Below are 21,497 nucleotides of genomic sequence, written 5' to 3'. Positions count from 1 at the left end.
GGGAAAATAGATATACAGACTACATTTGCACAAACATTTACCATGATTCTACTGCTAGAGCTACTACAAGAAATATAGTCCAATAGGTTTTATGCTAGTTCTGACAGTCTCAATATGACTTTTCACCTAAAAGAGCCTACCCAAGGCTCAAGTATGTATCCTGATTGTTATCCCTGACAGGAACATACGAAAGAATGGTTCTAGCCTACGGGCTACACCTTACATGGTTGAAGGAAGAGAATAGATATGTAACATGCAAATAATCTTGCAGCAAATTTAATTGACAAGGGAAATTAGTAACTCATCATACGAATACTAGTGTAAATGAACACAGTTACAGTTTGTTAAAACTGACAGTCTAGTTATTGAAGAGATCTAAAAAAGCTGCATTCTGTCATCTCTCCATCCCCAATGCAAGAGCACCGAATGCACCTGTTTTGTTGTGCTAGCTGTTCAGAAAGTCACTGACATTTAATAACACAGGAAAAAACCTAAGAAAAACGTTTGGAGCTTTGCAGCAGAGTTCTCAACGTACAACAAGAAGGTCATCTTGTGTTCTCAATTTATCATGCAGAAATTACTTGCAACTTCACTGACATTAAAGAGAGACCTTATGGAAAGATCAGTGGTCAAGAAAAAAACAAGCAGCATGTCTAACTACAACTTACAATTGGCCTGCCCACCCAGTCATAGGCATAATCAAAGGTGAATCCTCTTTTTTCAAATAACTCTGTGAAGATTGTTCGTAGATAATCATAGTCTGGTCTCTCGAAGAAGTCTAATCGCCTGACATAACGAAGATAAGCAGCCATCTCCTCTGTTAAAGGGAATTAGGAAGAAGCAACATCAGACAATCTGTTCAGAAAGAAGTAGAAGCAGAATACATTTCAAGGTTACCTATTAGTCAGATTAATCCCCTAGTTTATATATCTACAGAAGTAGATGAGATGGTCAACAGGCCTGTGCCACTGGTTAAATATGGAGTCACAATTACCATCTGAGGCCTTTGAGACATATAAACACTTTCATGTAGTAAAAAAATTATAATGGACAACAACTTAAGGAGGAGGAAGCATTTACCACAGTACTTCCTGATTCTCTTAGTGGACATCAACATAAAATACTCATTTTTCAAATGTATTACCCTCAACAGCTCGGAGTGGGCTAAAGCATGTTGATATTAAATAGATGGGCTCCTGTCCCCAAAACCAAGGCTCACAAGCCAAATTACATACAGAAACAAAAACAAATGAAAACCAATATAAGTAGCTGTATATTAAGAGCTATATAAGACTAGGACCTCATCACCAAGTTCAAGTGACGTCAGTGTGCTATATTAGATGTAGAGAACATCTAATTTGAAGGCAGTGATACACCAAAATTGGCCACAAACCTTTTGAACAAGATTGCAAAACATTTTAAAGGGCCACCTTATTTAAATCAGTCACAACCTGCTGGTTTAAAGCATACCACTTCTGCTGCACTATGTATGTTGATGAGCAATACGACAGCACTTCCAGATGGGTCTGCAAGTGCAGCGTAGTTCACAGCTAAGAGTGAATGTGGGCAATTTTCTCCCAAACCTGCCCTGATTACTTTAACAGTAATCAGTTTGTATGAAGTCTGTAGAACTCCAAGTAGAGAAATTTCAGACTGATCACACTCATTCAGTAAATTACAGACCTATTCATGGCTTCCAAGGCCTCCCCAGGATTTGATGAAAAAGAGACAGAGTTGGGCATCAGTGTACCAACCACAACATATAATAAGTCTCCTAATAACCCAGTAGCTTCATGTAGATGTTAAACAGCATCCAAGACAAGCCAATGAACCATGAGTTAGGCAGGAGTGGGCAACCTCTGGCCTGCGTGCTGAATGTAGTCTGTGGGGTCTCCCCACCTGCCCCACCCCAACCCACCCCACTCCCAACATGGCATGGCAATTAAGCTTTTAAAAAAGTTTTCATTGATGACAATGAACGTTTTTTAAAAGTCTAATTGCCGTATTTGGGGGGGAGTGAGGAGAGGAGAGAAAGAAGGGGGGAGAGAATGAATGCATGCTCCACAAGGGAACATGGTTGGAAAAGGTCCCCCCACACCTTGGGCAGAGCAACAGTTTCCCAACACCACCTTCAGGGACCAACTCTCCAAGGTGGACTGGGGCCCACAACCACAAGAGAGCGCCCACGAGGCCCACACTGGCGAGTAGTCCCAGGTGAACACCAGGGCGGATGGTACTAAAAAGGGCTACTGAGGTCTAGGAGAAGGGAAAAAAGGACACATTCCTCCCAATTCATTTCCCAGTGACCAAGGCAGTTTCTATCCTTGAAATGTTTCAAAAGCAATTATTTGTTAATCTGTCACTCAGCTACTCACACCACCACTCTAGGTCTCCACTTTCCAAAAGGCAAGAGATATTAAATTCCTTTTCACAGGTTATTAAATTGTTCTACAATCTGTTTATTTTCATTTTCATTTTACAACATGCAATTGATTTTGCAATGCTACAGAATAAAGAAAAATGGCTTTTACTCACCTGTAATTGTCAGATGTGTTTGGAATGGGAGAGCACGAAATCAAATAAAGTTTAAAGCCAATGATATCTGGCTCTGAACATTTTACCTGGATTTTACTACTTCAAGGCAATATTTAATTCGCACATATTGCATATCAAGGCATATAATTAGTACTGCGCAGAATTAACAAAAATATATTTAGTGCAGCTTAGTCAGACCTGCAGCTCTTGGACCAAGCAGCACCACAGCAGCCTGCCAAGTGACTGAAACTATTTTTGCAACCATAAGCAGGCTGCAAACCCAGAAAGTTTATCAAATACAGGGCAGGCTCTAATACACAGCAGAGCTTTTATGAACATGACCAGACTGATTTAACCTGTGATAGGATTTGCACTTATTTATTATTGCATTTATATCCCACCTTTCCTCCCAGGAACGCAAGGTGGTGTATGTAGTTCTCCCCCATTTTATCCTCATAACAACCGTGAGGAAGATCAAGCTGAGAGACAGCGATTAGCCTAAGGTTAGCCGATGGGCATCATGGCTAAGCAGGGATTTGCACCCTAGTCTCCAATATTAGACAGGTGGCCACAACAAAATTAAAAAGCAGGGGAGGGTAACCTGTGGACCTCCAAACGTTGTTGGAATCACTCTCCCATCAGCCCAAGCTGATGGCCAAGGATGATGCAAATTTATTTTATTGTTATTTTATTTATTAGATTTATATCCTGCCCTTCCTCCCATGATGGCAAACAAAAGCACTAAAATCATAAAAACAGACTTTAAAATATATTACAACAAAATATCCTTAAAAACATACTAAAACAAACATCTTGAAAAACACCTTGTTAAATTAGCTTTAAAAACATCTTAAACAGCTATTCAACACAGATGCAGACTCGGATAAGGTCTCTACTTAAAAGGCTTGTTGAAAGAAATTGTAATCCAGCAACACCTGGAGGGCCACAGGTTACTCACATCTGATTTAAACGAAAGTTAGCAATGTGTAAGTATCACTGAAAAGTACAGCCAACTCTGATGTTAGCAAAGAGTTTTAGCATATCAGTGTGTACACGTTTATTTTGACTACTGAGGATAAGAAGTGCTGCTTTAACAAGAGCCTGGGTCCTATTTCAAGAAAGCACCTTGCAGGGAGGATAGATCACCTGATCTGAAACTTACCTGGGAAGTTCTCACAGAGAACATCAACTGGAGTATTTCTCTTTGTGTCTCCAATCTTCTGGTATCTCTCTTTTAATGTATCAGCCTGTATAAGGTAAATATATATTTTAAGAGCGTTAGGCTATGCACTAAGGCAAGCCACTTTTTTCCCTTCTCTGCCTCCCATATGCAACATGGGGATAATACTGACCTCTCTTACTGAATTGCTATAAACTAGAATAATTTCTGTAAAGCCTTTTGAACACTATAAAAACACCACATACTCGTTAAGTGTTACTACTACTGCACGAGCATATCTGCTCACACAACAGGGCTCTCCTGACACCTTGAATCACTACAGCCCGTCATCCCTCTTCAGAGCCCCTTTTTCTACACAGCCCAGCTTTTAAAGAAAAGGGGTGTCTGAAGTTATTTTATAACATGCTCTTTACAAGACTATTTACTCCAGGGCTATTACTATCTGTTCCAATACAAAGCAGCATAATCAGCAAGCTGAGTGTGACTCCACTGAACTAACGTTCATTAATGTACACTAGTCAGGCTCTGGGGATACTCTTAACTTGGAATTAACTCTTTTCTAGCCAAATTAGACTCACAGCCAGGGGCCAAGAAATTATGCCAGATTTCTAACAGTCATTGGGAATACAGCAAAAATGCAACTGAGCACATGCAGAGTGTTCTCTCTTTCTACCTGCCCTACCCACAGAATAGAAGGGTTCATTTAAGCAAATATAGCATCGCTCTGCATAAGTCTGAAGGTCTCTTTCTGGAAATTAAACATTGTCTCCACCTCTGTGTCAAGTATACTCTGCTCAACTACACAAGACTCCTTTCCCCAAAACTTCAGTTCCAAATCCAGTCCCAGTTTTTCCAAACTCCCATCCAGCAGTTCCACACAATTAAAATATCCCCTCCTCCCTTCGCTCTCTGTCCACTGTGCTCATCCTGACAAATGGCTTCATTTGCACCAGAGCACAGGCTATCAAGTATCTGTTTTGAAACCAGAGCTAGAAAAGCTAAGAACATGATCCTTTCCCACCCATAAAAGTCCACCCCAGTTTTTTCTCCCTTCTTCACAAACCAATAGCCTTTTTGTTGTTGTTCCTTAATGAACTCCTGGAGGGCAAAACAAGGCCAGTTGGTGCTAAAGGCCAGTGTTTTTTTTTCTCCCCCTCTCTGGGGTGAAAAGTTGAATGCGAGAGAGATGCCAACTGCGCGTAGGAGAGGAGGGGCTGGGGGATGAAGAACAATTTGGCAGAGCAGCAGGAACTCAAAGGAAGCTTCAAAGTGCAGTTCATTTGGGGGTGGGATAAGATTAAGGATAAGAGATGCAGCAGCAAAAGCCTCTCTTGCAGCCACTTTTAGCTGCTTAATAGGGAATATGCCAACAGTTTAAAAAAAAAGGTGGGGGAGGAGACATGCAGCTTCCCCTGGCTGATTACCAGAATTAAATTCATAGCAGGTAGAACTTGGGCATCCCCATCAGTTATTACTGTCCAAAGTCATGGTTTCTTCCAAACAGTCCAAATAAACCTTAACTGTCAGAGAAGAGAGTATACTTCACACAGGAAGTACCTGCTAGAGGCTATTTTACTGAGCAACACACTTTAGCAAATACCTTAAGGCCTTGCCAGGGCAAACTGCCTCGAAGGAAATACATGAACATATGTCCAAGGGCTTCCAAGTCATCTCGCCGACTTTGTTCTGAAAAAAGAGAGAACGCATCACAACTTTATCCACTGTAACAGAAATACCTACTAGCTACATTTCTAGCTCCAGTGCAATGTGAGAATATGTTTGTAGACATGTGGCAGCACGCAGAGGACATGTGTCAAGAAGTCCTGATTGGTCATCAAGTCTTACTGCAGGTTTATTCTCCATTTTAAAAAGTACATTTCTGCATCATACTTTATGGATCAATTATGAATTGGCTCCCAGTCAGGAATAAAATCCCCAGCAGTATAGTAAAAAAAGGATTTATTGGATTACTTACCCAACCTTTTAAAGCTTTTTTAAAAAAATGTTTTTAACGTTGTTTTGTTTTAATGTATTTTAAAGTCTGTTTTTATGATGTTTTAAAGCGTTTTTAGCGTTTCTGTTTGCCACCCTGGGCTCCTGCTGGGAGGAAGGGTGGGATATAAATCAAATAATAAATAAACAAACCTCTCCAAGATGGACACATGCATCCTCTCAAGAATGATATAACCTATGATATGAAGTTTCAAAAGATATTCTACAGAGTACAGTGTACTCTACTAGGTGAGACAAAGTAATGGGGAATGGGCAGTCAAGATTGCAAGGACAGTTAAGCAGTAAAAGCTCAAAAGAAGACCACCTGGATCACACAAGTGCAACTAACAAGGCTTATACATTAATAGCCAAACAAGCAGCACTTTGGAAGTTACAGTGCCATGAAATAGTATTTGCCCCGTCTGATTTTCTGCATTGTTGCATATTTTTGGCACCAAATGTTACTAGATCTTGAACTAAAATATAATAGTAGAGAAAATGGAAGCTGAGTGAACAAACAACAGAAAATTGTGATACTTATTTCATTTATTTATTAAAGAAAGTTAGGTAACATCCAATGCCCATGTGAAAAAGAATTGCCACCCTATGAACTTAACCCAATGACAAGGATTATTAGGGCCAGGTGTTTGAATACCTTGGTAAACAATCAGGCCTGATTTGGGCCAGCCCTGCCCAATATAAATCTAACTAACTTTGGCCCTTGCCATCAGATTGAAGTTGCCAGCACACAGATTCCAAAGCCAGATCATGCCACAATCAAAAGAAATTCCTGAACACCTCTGGAAAATAGTTGTTGATGCATATCAGTCTGGAAAGGGTTACAAAGCCATTTTTAAGGCTCTGGGGCTCCACCAAACCACAGTCAGAGCCATATTGACCAAATGGAGAAGGTTTGGGATAGGAGTGGCTGTCCTGACGAACTCCCTCCAAGAGCAAGGAGTAAAATCATCCAGGAAGTCATGAAGGATCCCAGAACAACATCCAGGCATCTACAGGCCTCTCTCGCCTCAACCAAGGTCAGTGTTCATGACTCCACCATCAGAAAGAGACTGTGCAAACATGGGATTCATGGCAGAGTAGCAAGGTGGAAGCCACTGCTTACTAAGAAGAACGTGAATGCTCATCCAGAGTTTGCCAAAAAGCACCTGCATGATCCTCAAGAGTTCTGGAACAATGTTCTATGGACAGATGAGTCAAAGATGGAACTCTTTGGGCAACATGGGCCCCGTTATGGCTGGTGGAAACCACATGAAGAACCTCATACCAACAGTAAAGCATGGTGGTGGCAGAGTCATGGTTTGGGGATGCTTTGCTGCATCAGGACCTGGTCGACATGCCATCAGTGAAGGAACCGTGAATTCTGCTTTGTCTCGGAGAATTCTACAGGCGAATGTCAGGCCATCCAACTGTCAGCTGAAGCTGAAGCGCAGCTGGGTCATGCAGCAAGACAATGATCCAAAACACACAAGCAAGTCTACATCAGAATGGTTGAGGAATAAGAAATTTAAAGTTTTGGAATGGCCTAGTCAAAGTCCAGACCTAAACCCCATTGAGAGGCTGTGGCAGGACCTGCAAGGAGCAGTTGATGCTCGAAAACCCACAAATGTCACTGAGTTAAAGCTGTTCTGCATAGAGGAGTGGGCCAAAATTCCACCGCAGCGCTGTGAGAGACTGGTCAGGAACTATAGGAAGCGTCTGGTTGCAGTCATTGCTTCTAAAGGTGGTATAACCAGGTTTTGAGTCTAAGGGTGCAATTACTTTTTCACACGGGGGCATTGGGTGTTGCTTAATTTTCTTTAATAAATACATAAAATAAGTATCAAAATGTGTTATTTGTTCACTCAGGTTCTCTTTTCTCTAATATTAGGTTTTGGTTCAAGATTTGACAACATTCAGTGCCAAAAATATGCAACAATGCAGAAAATCAGACAGGGGACAAATACTTTTTCACGGCACTGTAAATAATGCTTTGGATACTTCTTCCTAGAGCAGGATTACAGGATGACATAAAACAGCCCAAACAGTGATTTGCTAGAAATCATTTTCAGAGTTCTACAAAGCCACCAACAACAAAACAGCTGTTCTGTAGCTAAGGACAAGATCCTGTGTGTACATGGGCTAGAGCAAAATGCAAACAGATCTGAAAATATTTAGGGAAACTAACAAGCCAAGAAGTTAGTCACAGCCATTATTGGACAAAGTGAAAAGCTACTGACATATAGTTATGCCAGCAGCTTTTCATTTGGTCTAGCAATGATTTTCATGTTGTTGTCTGTAGTTAATGTATTTATTAATATTCTTATTAACAAAATTAAAATGCACTTGTAAAAAAGGTGCTATTGGCAGGCAGGGGTGCAAGATGATGCAGCAGTGGCAGCAATATGTCTTAGTTCCTGCCCTCAGGCTTACAACCTGTATTTTCAATAATATCTGTAAGCTGCTCTGGGAGTCTTTCAGCTGAAGAGCAGGATAAAAAGAGAGCCAGTGTGGTGTAGTGGTTAGAGAGTAAGACTAGGATCTGGGAGACCAGGGTTCAAATCCCCATTCAGCCATGAAGCACACTGGGTGACTCTGGACCAGTCACTGCCGCTCAGCCTAACCTACCCCACAGGGCTGTTGATGGGATTAAATTACGAGGGGGAGAAGCATGTATACCACTTTGAGTTCCTTGGAGGAAAAGTGGGATATAAATGCAATAATAAATAAATAAAATGCTCTGAATAAACATGCAGGTTAGCCCTCTTTAAATTCTTTCTTTTCCAGATGCAATAAAGTCCTCGAGTCTACTGTTATGTGGACTTCCAGTCATTCAACTGCCTCACTTTTTTATAACCTGAAAATGTTTTAATGGCATAAGTTGTATAGAAAAGAACCAATGCTCCTCCATGTAATACAGATGACAACTTAAAACTTAGCAAACCTTTGCCCAGATGGGTATTGATGGACATATATCTTGCTGTTCCCGTTAGGCTCTTGTGTTCCCTATAAGGTATGTGTTTTTGCGTTTCAGGATCAATGTACTCCTTGGCCAATCCAAAGTCTATTATGTGGATGATGTGTTCTTTCTTATTTCCTTGTCGGCCAATAAGGAAGTTTTCTGGCTTGACATCTCGATAAATGAGATTCTTTGAGTGCACAAATTCCATTCGAGAGATCTACAAGAGGACAGGACAAGAAGTTATTAAAATGCCTTGAATTACAAAACTGTCAGTTGTATGTCAATTGTTCATGAACTAGTACTCTGAATTGAAGTTACATTAAGAGCATTCTCAGATATTAAAATACCTTAATGGAAGATAAATAACACAATGGCTTTTATAGGAAGGAACCAATCTGTCAAGGAACCTCCAAGGTGTTCCAGAAGATTCAGAGGCATATTCTAGGTTAGGCAATCAGTTCATGAAGGGCTCTGAGCATAATGAGTTCATGAAGGGCTCTGAGCATGCCTGTTGGACTTCACTGTTGCCCCACATGAACAAAGAGGGCAGCACAGAACATACTCCACGAGAGCAAGATTGACAGCAATTGATAGAAAAGCCATCTTCAAGGAACCTTGCCTATCTTTACTCATTCTCTCGTTGACAACACCCCTTTTAAGCTTCCAAGAAACCCCAGAGTTCCATAGAAAAGTTTGAATGCCACTTCTCTAATCTATGTTGTGCCTTCCACCATTATAGGACTTCAAAAACTAGATGTCATCTAGTGCTGTCTACCCTCAAACTCCTGGTATTTAACATGATGCGCTTGTGTTGAATCTGAGCAGCTTGACATGGCTACTGCCATTTGAAAGCGCCCAAACTATTTTGAGAGCCAAAGCTTACACACGGTGCTGATCACTTTGCATTTCCTTGTGTGCCACCCAAGGAACAAGGCCTGGTAATATAATGTTTTTAAAAGTTTGTACTTTTAAGAAATATTTGATGTTAGCAAAGCTTAAAGGAAAAAAACCAAAAATTACTTCCAGAACTAGAAACCCTGACATATTATTCTATTGCTTTCTTGGATACACTTGTATATCCCATATGTCAGAAGTGGTGAACCTGTGGTCGTCCAGATGCTGTTGGACTACAAATCCCATCATCCCCTACCACTGGCCATGCTGGCTGGGCTGACAGGATTCAGAGACCAATGACATCTGGACTGTTACAGGTTCACCACCTCTGACATATACAATGAACACATCCTTTCTTCCTCGTCTCGTCTAAAGTCATCAAGAAATTAACTCATTCCCCTCAAGAAGTCCAAGACATAGAGCAGTCCTCACTATGTTCAAATACTGCTGTCTAAAGTGAGCCAGTATGGGTATATGGTTGCCTTATTTCATTTCTTTTTTAAAAGAAACTTACTTGCCTAAAACACAGTTAACACAAGAGAAGGCCCAATGTACAAAACAAATCAAACACAGGCAAAAAATGTACTTAAGTTTCTTGAAAACTGAAATTTAGCATTGTGCAAGGGAAACCAATTCCCATCAGCCCCAACCAGCATGGCCTACAGTCAAGGATGATGGGAGCTGCAGTTCAGCGACATTTCGAAGCACTCTGTTGGCTATCACTAGCATAAGGGCTAAAGATCAGTTACTTGAACCATTTAATGTATTAGCATAAACAAAAAATGGTGAAATTGGCCCAAGCCATTCATTTACTCACCAGCTGGATTGCTATCATTAAGACTGTCTTCAGAGTGAATGTTCTATCACAGAGATCAAATAAGTCCTCCAAGCTTGGACCAAGGAGCTCGAGAACCATGGCGTTGTACTTTCCACATGGCCCATAGTAATACACCTGGGGGAAGCCTTCAACTGAAAGTATACAAAAATGTTTCTGGAATGTATCTGGAGGATTGCAGTAGCATCACTACTATTATACAGAAACTCCCCAAAGCAGACAGACTTATTTTGACTGGCACAAGAAATGTCACTGAAATGGTTCTGTAATTTGTCTACCAGTTTTTCTCCCCATCACACCGCCACTTGTAATCCTTGGGGCAGGGGGTGCTGTTGTCTGTAGAAATGACACATACTAGTACAACAATTTCTGTCACTATCCATGCTCAAAAGTAATCACAGCCCATTACACTTTATGGATGGAATCTGGTTGTTTCCAAGTGTTTCTGCATGCCAACTAGCATAATTTGCCCTTTTTTCTTTAAACAAACCATATTATGTCACAAGCTGCTTGTGAAACTCCTCGATGTACTCCACTTTCAAATGTAGCTCAAAGGGCATAGGGAGATGCTAATTGAGAAGTCCTCGTTGGGCACACAGAATTAGTTGAGCACTTCTTTGGATGCTGAGCAACGCCTCTGTCATAAGAACAAGAGTCCAGCATTCTGTTTCAGATGGCTATGGGAAACCCACAAACAGGACATGAGGGCAACAGCCCTTTCGTGCTTGTTTCCCAGTGTCTGGTACTCAGGGACAAGCCACCTCCGATCCTGCATGATTGGTAGCCACTGATAGCCTCATCCTCCAAGAGTTTATCCAGCCCCCTGGTAAAGCACCCTAATTTCTATCCCATGGACTGTCAATCATAAAATGTTATCCCTTGCAATGGTTCCAAATAGGTTCAGTTTTTTGACTGGGTTGTGAAGAATGCAAGCCAGTCAAACTACAGTGCACCATGACTTCAAAGAGACTAGAATGCTGTTTTACTGAGGACTGTTATCAGTTTCAAAGGAGCTTGGTTTCTCACAGCAACAGGTAAAGTTCACTTCTGATTCACTACCAAGTCTGAACAGTTCATTCCAAGCCAGAATGAACATGAACTTAAGATTCTTGTTCCTTTTAGAGAAAGACTTTTATGGACTGAAGCCCCCCATCCAACATGACACAACTATCACTATCTTCTAGTTACTTTGTGAAAGCCTTCCCTCCACTTGTTGTTGCCCTTTCTCACAAGTAGCCTTATCTAGGTGAATATATAAGTGCCCATTTCTTAAACAGCTACGCTCTGTGTAGCCTAATGTTTTAAATTGGATTCCATTAATGGTTATATTGCTTCTGCAACAAAACCCTTAGACCACAATCAAACGTGGGTATTTAAGCTGGTAGAAAAGGCTCTGCACATTTTCCTCAGAATTTGCTATTAGAAATAGCTTTGGACTTCAGGGCCACCTCATCACATTTTAGTGCCCAAGACCTTCTTGGACATTGGAAAAGTGGCTGTAGATGACAGTATTGCAAGATCCTTGTGTTATTACAGCTCTCCATAGCTGCACAACTCATTAAGTAATGCATTACCTCTATACCAAGGGAAAAAAGTTAGTAGGGTTCCGAAGAATTACAAGACAACTATCTGGCTTTGAAATTAAAAGCTGCTCTTCATTCACCCTCATGTCATCAACCAGTCACTTTTTATCTTGTTGCTAAATAAAGCCCATCTTCCTCCCTGTTGCCTTGCATACCAACTCACATTCTAGGCTGGCCATACTTAATTCTGCCACAGCAACTGCAGGAAGGGAATATTTTTCTGCTTGATTTTCAGCAGCACCCTAGCTGGGCTACTCAGTTGAAACCATGCCCTTCACACTCCTCTGAACACAGATTGCTCTTCTTGCTGCAACTGTGGCTGTTTTCACACATGGGGCTGATTGCGTTAGTTTAACGGATTAAAAAGGTAGCGCTTCTGTCTCGATTTCTAAAATCCCTTTCACACTGCAGTACCTCTTGCATTAAGGAACAGCAGCTTTTTCAGCCGATATACCGGCATTTCGCGCAACTGTATTTCACACGGCTTGTTTTCGTCTCTCACCCATGCACACTGTTCCTCACTGTGCAGGAGGTCTAAGATCTCATCTCATCGCCATGAAAGCCCTCTCCCTTTAGGATCTGACTTTTTAAATTGTTTTAGTTGTATCAAGACAGGGGTATGTGTGGAAAATGCTGCTGCTATCTGCACCAATGCCGGAATACCGGTACAACATTCATCAGGCAAAAAAAAACAAAAAGACACCTGTGCGACTAAAGGGTGGGAACACACTGCATGCTGGGATGCCTGTCACATGAGCGGCTGCAGCTAGCAATAAACTCCTGCAATCTTCTGGGTTCCCAGCCTTGGTAATGGATTATTTCTGGTATCATTTATCATGAAAATTAGCCCTAAACTTCCACTACATTCCACTAGAATTTTGGAGCTAGCTTCTGTGCCATGTGAAAGATCAAATATAGTGAGCAAATTACCAGGTAAGAAATCATCAGAATAACAGAATAAAGTTCAGTGTGAAAGCAGCCTATGTAAAACTTTTCAGCTCATGCATTTTCATGAATTAGCCACATTTCATTTGACGTTCTAATTGAGACCCTAAAAGTGTCCATTTAGGATGCTAAGATCAAGCATTTACTTAATTTTAATTCATATCCCACCCTATATAACATGCATTTTATTTCTTCACACAACACACGATGAAATTTACTGCCACAAAATGTGGTGACAGACATTAGCTTAGTTGGCTTTAAAAGGGAGGTTGGATAAATTCATGGAAAAAATGGAAATGGACTGCCTTCAAGTTGATCCAACTTACGGTGACCCTATGAATAGGGTTTTCACAGTAAGCGGTATTCAGAGGGGGTTTACCATTGCCGTCCTCTGAGGCTGAGAGGCAGTGACTGGCCCAAGGTCACCCAGTCAGCTTCATGGCTATGTGGGGATTCAAACCCAGGTTCCACACCTTAACCACTACACCACACTGACTCTCAAATTCATGGAAGTCAATGCTATATATGGCTACTAGTCATAGAGGCTATATGCTACTTCCAGGATCAGAGGGCGTGAGTGTTCTTCTGAATACTAGTCACTGGGGAACAATAGTGGAAGAGGACTACTGTCCTGCTTTCCAGGGAGCCATCTGGTTGACCACATTGGGAAACAGGATGCTGGACTAGGTAGATCTTTGTTCTGATCCAGCAGAGCTCTTATGGGTGCATCACGCATCCACAATGGCTCTTCCCATTCTAAGGGAGTCATCACATTTGTTTTCTAGTGAACCAGCTGCAACCCTCAAGACAGAGATATTATGTGCACCTTCAACATGCATTTTTACAAGCTTCCCTATTAACAGAATACAATGAGTTCCGATTTCCCTTTACACTACAGTTACAAAGTTAAACTCTGAGAACTGTGGAATGCATCAACACTGCAACTGTCAGATCAGCCAAGAATCAACGTGGTCTCCAGGAATATTGCCGATACTTGTGTCAACTAAAAATCTAGTACTCTCCTTTACCACAATCTATTCTCATTCCTCAGAGAGATATTACTTACCTGTACAGCCAATGTGTTTATAAAACCTATACTCTAAATGCAGCTGTGGGGCACGAGATTTTAATGGCTCCTACAAAAACAGAGAATGAAACAGTCAAATTCTCAAACTTGAAAAACAGCTTTGGACCAGGAGCAAATGTGACTGGTTTTAAAGATTTGTGACTCAATCTTTGTCCTTTGACTGTCCAATGCAAAATATCAGACCTAAATTCATGAGAGGACAACTTCAACAGAGGTAGAAACTGAAGATAAGTATCCCAATTACATGGTCACATGGTCAGATATGAATGTGCTTAATATTACACATCTATCAAAGAACTTACTTGGGCCATTAACCTGAACTACGTACATTATATTACATAAGCAATAAGTTAGAGAGGAAGTGGCAATACACAAAAGGTTCGCAAACTTCTTTATGGAAATGTATCATGAATATGTTTACAACAGGAAAGCATTCTACCACAATTTATGGAGATGACCTAGACTTTCTTTTCCTGGACAACAACAAAGTTATGAAAAATCCTATTTTTTCTAACTCTCAGGATTGCAGAGATGTTTAAACAGTGCACATCTACTCACCAGTTTGATTGCTACATATTCATTTGTATAAAGATTTTTGCCTGCAAAAGAAACACAGAGGCTCTAAGCATCACAATGGTAACAGATAAGTCAGTATTGCTAGTTTTTCTCATTTCTAGAATGAAAAATAGGTTTACTGCAGTCTTCAACAATCTGGTGCTTCTGGATGTTTTGGGCAACAACTACCATCAGCCCTAGCCAACAAGGCTGTGCTGCTAGGGCCAATGGTAGTTCTAATCAAAAACATCTGGAGGAAACCAGGCTGGCAAAAGCTGGCTTGCTGTATAATAGAATCAGTAAAAGTTGAGTATATTTAAACTCATTTGTTTACGTGCAAGAATGAATTTCATATGCTATGAGAGGGGGTAACATGCAATTCATGTTATTCTCGATCAACCATTATCTTGGAACAAATATAATTTCTTCCTTTCCCCTTCAAAGCAAAGACAGGCTCTGTTGTAACCTCAGATACTCATATATATGATGTTTTAAAGTGTTTTTAGTGTTTCTGTTTGCCGCCCTGGGCTCCTGCTGGAAGGAAGAGCGGGGTATAAATAAAATAATAAATAAATAAGTAAATAAATAAATAAAATATATGCAGAGATCTGTGAAGATGAAATGTGGCCTGCTGAGCAGGATTTGGCATTATGGAATTTGTAGTCAAAGAAATTCAACTTAAGGCAGAAGTAACAGGAAAGCAGCCATGCAAGTAAAAAAAACTATATACTTATTTCTGATTTATATGAACTTATATTTATATGAACTTCCCAGTGATGGCCAGACAGCTAACATTAGTCTGTCTTTTGGTTTTGGAAGAATTTTATGGATTAAGATACTTGATGGATTTGAAACACTTAGGCTATTCATTTTATTAAAAAAAGGCAAAATATATATTGTGTTCCATCCGACTTAAATATGCATATTCTTATAAAAAATATAGACTATTCTAGATTCAGCTACAAGCACCACAATGTATGCAGCTCTTTAAGTGCCAAGTAGTTCATTGCCTTTTGGTTTGCCCTCACAACAATTCTGTGAGATACATTACCATTATTCCCATTTTACAGACAGAGATTGAAAGTTATGAGGCATCAGTTTGCCCAAGGACACAAAATGAGACCATAGCAAAAATGGAACAAGCCAATTCTCCAACATCCATATCTGAGTCCCTCTTCCTACCAACTAGATCATACTAACCAAGTAATTCAGTACTGTCTAAATATGACAATGCCATTACAAATGACCATTCACAGATCTAACCATTAAAGCTTGTCCATTGCCAAGAATTATAAGGCAACACCTCTTCATACCTCAGCAGATAAAAACCTTCAGACATAATTTCTCTTCTGAAAGCCTTTTAATTGCAAATAAGGATGTAATAAAGTAGAAAAGCATTAGTCAATTTTACCTTGAGCATGAATACAATATGAAAAATATACCTTTTAGATTATGCATGCGTATGTTGCAGCAAAAACTGCCTTAGAAAGGGCATTCCTTTCCAAAGAAGAAGCGGAAATGCCTTTTCTAAGCTGGCATATGCCATTTTGACATGTACTTTATGAATTGCCCAATTAGAGGCTCCTTTCCGGCTGATCAAAAGATTTTAATTAATTGACTAAATAGAGCAGTTCTGACTTCAAGCCAAAGAAACTTCTATGCTCTTACCTAGCCTGAGCTCTCCAAAATTTCCACTGCCTATCTTCTTGCCAACTCTGAAATTGGGCCCAACCATAAGAACACCAGAGGCCGAAGTGGAACTTGATGCTCTGGAACTGTGTGTACTTCTTCCTGGATTTCCTTTTCCTGTTCGCCTTTCATCTTTCTCCCTAGTAAGATGGTCCATGATCTTAAAATAAAATTTTCTTCCAATGAGCAGGATTTGGACTTTGCACTTATTCTTGAAGAGAGAAATATATATCCAGAAGAATCATTGGGTCAAACTATAAAATCATTTGGAGATCTTTTGGCATCATATCCAGGTTATTTGTGTTCTTCCACCGAACATTTGATGGGAGACTCCACAGTTCTCCACAAGGTAGAGGAAAACCTTATATAACCTACAACAGAAAAAAAGGCAATTGGAAGATCAAAATCCTATTCATAAAAAAAACAAGCTGTTCACTAAAACAGAACTCAGCAATAGCTATTTTGGAATGAGCATTTTCAACAGGTTTTCAGTTCCAGTGTAACACTTTGTTGTTTCACATTGTGGAAAACAAACTTGAACAGAGGAGGACACTGTTACTTGCAATGTCCAGCCCTGATATTAGCAATGACATAGTTTTTTACCATTTCTACAGACTCACAATTTTCAGTCGAAGGTACTAGAAAAGTATCTTGGCTTCATATCAGGTAAGAAGGAAGCAGATACGGCTATGCTTAAGGTCTTAATGAACAATGTTAATGTGCATGGACATACAGTACAAAGCAACACACAGAAGGCTATGGTTAATAGCAATAACTCATGCACCTAAATGTATAGATACATTGTATAAATCACAGAATATTTTATTGGCTAATGCTTTGGTAAAGTGAGGATGAGCATGAAGTTTAAATGCTAGGTTTGTTATAAGCAGGCTTGTGCATTTTTGCATTATCAGAAGATTGAAAACGAAAACATAATTTGTGCTACATGAAAATGCATGATATAGAAATTCCATACAGCAATCTCAGTCAAAATCAAGAGTTCTTTTAAAGCATTTTAGATCTGTCTCAGTGCGGAAGTAATTACTGCTACATTTAGTAGTAATTTGCAGTGCATTTATACTTTTTTGTTTTAATTCTAAACTGTAAGCAGGCCTAATAGTTTTGAAACTGAAGAATGGAGTATTAAGTATTTAACATAAAGATGGTTTTAAAAACAGACGTTAAAATCCTGTAACTGCTCTGCAAGACTGAGATTTTAAACACTCTAACATTGGTTCAATTATGTATTGTCTGCTTCAGTTTTTAAATGTGAAGGAAAGCCAATTTTTCCCTACCAAAAACAAAATTGCTGCTATGCTGGGAAAAAAATACTTTTAAAAGTCTTTTTTTTTATCAAATTGGCATAAGAAGGGAGCCAATACTTCTAATTGTGAAACAAATTTAAAATCTGCAATTGCAGAGTCTGAAGACACCACAGACTCCAAGAGTACAGTCTATTACTGCCAATTCTAGAGATAGTTGTAAACATTCTACAGCAGTGGTTCCCAACCTGGGGGCCGGGAAGTAATCTAGAGGGGGCCGTGAACAGTAAAGAAATGAATTTTATTAATTTTTTTAAAAAAAAGTCTTCACTCCCTCGACACTGTCTGCTTTCCACTGCTGCTGCAGATGACACCTCCCCCTTGCTCCAAACGAGAGGAGAGGCCTATTGCTGAAGCGCCAGAGCGTCTTTCAGGCGCACTAAGAGCAGGCATCTGCCTATAAAATACATGGCAGATGCCAAAGGAGGCTGAGGGTGGAGCTACCAGGAAGAAGCTGGGATTACTATCACTGATTCCTGTCTCCTTGCACTGCCGCTACTGACAATGCCCTTACTTAGAATGAGGAGAGGGCTTTTTGTGAAGCAAAAAGAAGCAAGGCTGCAAAGAAAGGCTGCTTTCCCCCTTCCTTCCTGGCAGCCAGCCTGCCTCCCTGGGGGGAGGGGGTCACAAAAAAATTTCAGCTTATAAAGGGGGTCCCGTGCTCATAAAGGTTGGGAACCACTGTTCTATAGAAAGGTATCTCCCTAAGTAGTAATATATATCCATGTGCTTGTAAATGTTTGCAGCCACATAGAGTTCTCTGCATCACTTTGCTTAACATTTAAGAATTAAATGTTACCAAGTACTTGCTTTGAAGGAGATTTAAAACAGAAAGGTAAATATTCATTCAAACCGTTCCTTAACAGACTGGGATACTTTTAGCTGCAAAATGACCAGTTGAACTTGCACTTTGACATGAATATACACATTTAAGGAAACCCGAGTCCTAGTTGACTTAATGTGAATACAATATAGAAATTAGACTATGTCAGTGATTTCAGATGAGTCCATTTATAAAAAAATAAGAAATTACAAGCATTTCAACTTCCTAGGGGTCTGATAACAGTCTATTACCATTAGCTTATGGACAGCTTCCATATTATTAAATTCCCTAATGCTAATTACATATGAAAGCTAGTTATTTATGGTGTTTTATAGTATACAATTTGACTCAAATTATTCAGATTGCATTAACTTGCAATTTCTTTATTTATTTATTAAATTTGTTAGTTGCCCATCTGGTAGGGATTATCCTGCCACTCTAGGCGACATACAATAAAATACAAATACAATCCATAAAAACATAAGCAAAAGATTAAAACTACCCCTAGAACTGCAGACTAATGACCTAAGTCCCCTCCCCAGCCTGGATAAAGAGCCAAGTCTTATCTTGGAAGCAGTATATTCCTAAAAATGTGCACTTTTCTGCCCATCATTTCACCCTCTTCTGCAATATATTCCTGAAGATTATCAGAAACTTTTAAGATACAAATAAACTAAGTCTACATGACTCAGACAAGATGACCTAGTGTCCATTTACTAGACATATTTTATAATATGAGAACAGTTCTGCTTTAAAAAAACAATCTCAAATAGCCAGATCCAAATGCTTCAAAAATTCTAAATAAGAAAAGTTATTAATACAGTATTCCATTTTCCTAACCTTTTATTTTCTACCTTTTGCTGTTTGAAGATCCTAGAAACAGTAGAATATATTCCCAGAGAGGCTAAAACCTTATTTTGCTTAGTCCAGTCCTTTAACATGCTTACACGATGGGCAGCAAGAACGTTTTGTTTTAACATTGCTACATAAATATTATATCAAGCATGAAGTATCTTATATGAACAAATGAAGCTGTCATATACCACGTCAGACCATTGGTCCACATAGCCTAGAGTTATCTGTTCTCTACTAACCAAAATTGAAAACCTGAGATCGAACTCAAAAACCTATTCATGCAAAGCATTTAATTTATGGTCCCTCTACTGTTGCCCATTCAGTTGTTTTTTTAAAAAACCTGAATTTAAATGTTTTAATATGCTGCCTTATAGGGAAGCATACCACACACCTAACCATTTTTCTTGGAAGCAGTTTACTATATCACTGTTCAGATTAAACCACCCCAACTACACATAGCTCTGAATAGTAACTACTGCTAGAACTATCATCCACAAATGTGTTTAACCCTTTATGCTGAGCCATTTAAATCTCATTGGCTGCCATATTTTGTGGCATTTAATTGTATAGTTTATTGAATCTCAGTACACTAAAAAGAAGTCTACATGTGCTAAGGGTACATAGATTGTCACTTAAATCCAGTGTTCTCAAACGAAACCAATTTTTAGGCAGCCAAGAGTGCCAGGATCCTGGGAACGATTAGCTTCAGCTGGAAAACAAGCTGCAGCTCAAGCTCCAAGAATCCCAGAAAGTGGGGTTTCTGCACCAGAACTGGGAGGAAGGAGGTCCTCAGTTCCTGTCCTTTAGGTTCAGTGCCAAGAGCAGCCAAGTTGGGTCCTTTTGCCAGGCAACAGTGAAGGGGAGAGCAGAGGTGTGAAGGCCTGGGGGGGCCAAAAGAATACCGATCGAAGGGGGCAGTTTCCCATGCATCCATTCCCCCCATCTCTCATAGGCCTTTTAAATATTTCATTGGAAAAAAAGAAAATGAGGAGGGAGGAAAGAACTGTGAAAAAACTCATATGAAGCATTTTCCTTTAGAATAAATCATGTGTGAAATGTTTTTCATGGAGAGTTTTAAAGTATTATTTTAGCAGTACTTCATTCCCTCAAAAAGGTTTTTAATAACTATGTAAGACTCTACCAGTATTAGACTGCAACCCCTGTACACTGCAGACATATACAACTCAAGTCCAATTCTGTTAACCGAGAGAGGCTACTTTTTTTTACATCTGCTGAGGGGGCAGCACTTTTGCTAGAACAAGCTTTCATGTATATTCATCACAATCAACAGATTTTTGTACATAGCAGCTGGTTATATACTACTGCACATGAGGATCACCACACGCTCACCCACTGAAGATTATGTTGTGGGACAAGGCAGTGATGGTGACAGAACTTCAAGTAACTTTAGATCCCCCCCCCAGGTCAAAATGTGCGAGACAAACCAGCTTAATACTGGTTAATGGTCATTCAAGCTCACCAATCAGTTGGCATGTTACTGTCCAGTCCATATGTGGATATTGCAACATGTGAAGTAAAAGGTGGCTTTGTGATCTCACTTGGAAGGACTGGAGAGTCCCTGCCAGTCAGAGTAGACATTACTCGGCTTGATGGATAAATGGTCTGATCTGGTATAAGGCAGCTTCCTATGTCCATTATGTCCTATGTCCATACTGCAAAAACAAATGATAAAAAACCCAAGTAGAAAGCACAGAATAGACTTTATTAAAACAGGAATGAATCCAAAATAATTTGCTTCTTTCTTATCTAAAGAAAAAGGTAATGCTAGTAGTATTACAGATATGTTTACAAAGTTGTATGACCCAATTTTGTGAAGATTTAAGGCAATAATCAGTTTTCTGTATTTTTTATGGAAGGTATCATAAACCATTTTCCTAACTACTACAGCCTTAGGCTTACCGTTAACCTAATTTGGACATACCTGGCTCAGACAGGATAGATACAAGAGCATTTTGCCGTTTAACCCAAGAAAAATCTTTATGTTCCAAGTTACATGTCTTCTGTAAAACCCAATTGGCTAGTTGATGTTGAGCGGCTGTATCACCCTAGAATGTGAGAGACTCATAGAACTTAGATGGCTGTGATAACATAATGCAGTTCAAGTGTTATTCAGCGAATACAATCAGACCATTAGGAAGGCTTCATGTTGAATATGGATGCTTCTATCTTGTCAGTTAAAAATAGTAAGTAATAGACAAGTTTTGAAGTCCTATGAATTATTC

At 39.7% G+C, this 21,497-nt stretch overlaps 1 protein-coding gene across 5 annotated transcripts in view; it reads right to left on the bottom strand.

The window, feature by feature from the left end:
* CSNK1G1 (casein kinase 1 gamma 1) overlaps positions 1–21,497 on the bottom strand; it is a 58,306-nt gene that overhangs the window by 27,947 nt on the left and 8,862 nt on the right. For 4 of the 5 annotated variants that reach the window (XM_061595724.1, XM_061595723.1, XM_061595719.1 and 1 more), the window contains exons 2-10: positions 21,197–21,320; positions 16,234–16,625; positions 14,569–14,609; positions 13,990–14,059; positions 10,378–10,529; positions 8,649–8,883; positions 5,316–5,401; positions 3,698–3,782; positions 669–817 (exon numbers count right to left, since the gene is read on the bottom strand). In XM_061595724.1, the coding sequence (XP_061451708.1) occupies positions 669–817; positions 3,698–3,782; positions 5,316–5,401; positions 8,649–8,883; positions 10,378–10,529; positions 13,990–14,059; positions 14,569–14,609; positions 16,234–16,411 (996 nt within the window). In that variant the 5' untranslated portion in view covers positions 16,412–16,625; positions 21,197–21,320. The remainder of the gene's footprint in view (positions 1–668; positions 818–3,697; positions 3,783–5,315; positions 5,402–8,648; positions 8,884–10,377; positions 10,530–13,989; positions 14,060–14,568; positions 14,610–16,233; positions 16,626–21,196; positions 21,321–21,497) is intronic. The other variant, XM_061595720.1, reaches the window with a different exon arrangement.

This window comes from Rhineura floridana, chromosome 14 (assembly GCF_030035675.1).
Source record: "Rhineura floridana isolate rRhiFlo1 chromosome 14, rRhiFlo1.hap2, whole genome shotgun sequence".
Classification (NCBI taxonomy): domain Eukaryota; kingdom Metazoa; phylum Chordata; class Lepidosauria; order Squamata; family Rhineuridae; genus Rhineura; species Rhineura floridana.
Note: the sequence above shows the minus strand (reverse complement) of the source record. Positions and strands in the feature narration are given on the sequence as shown.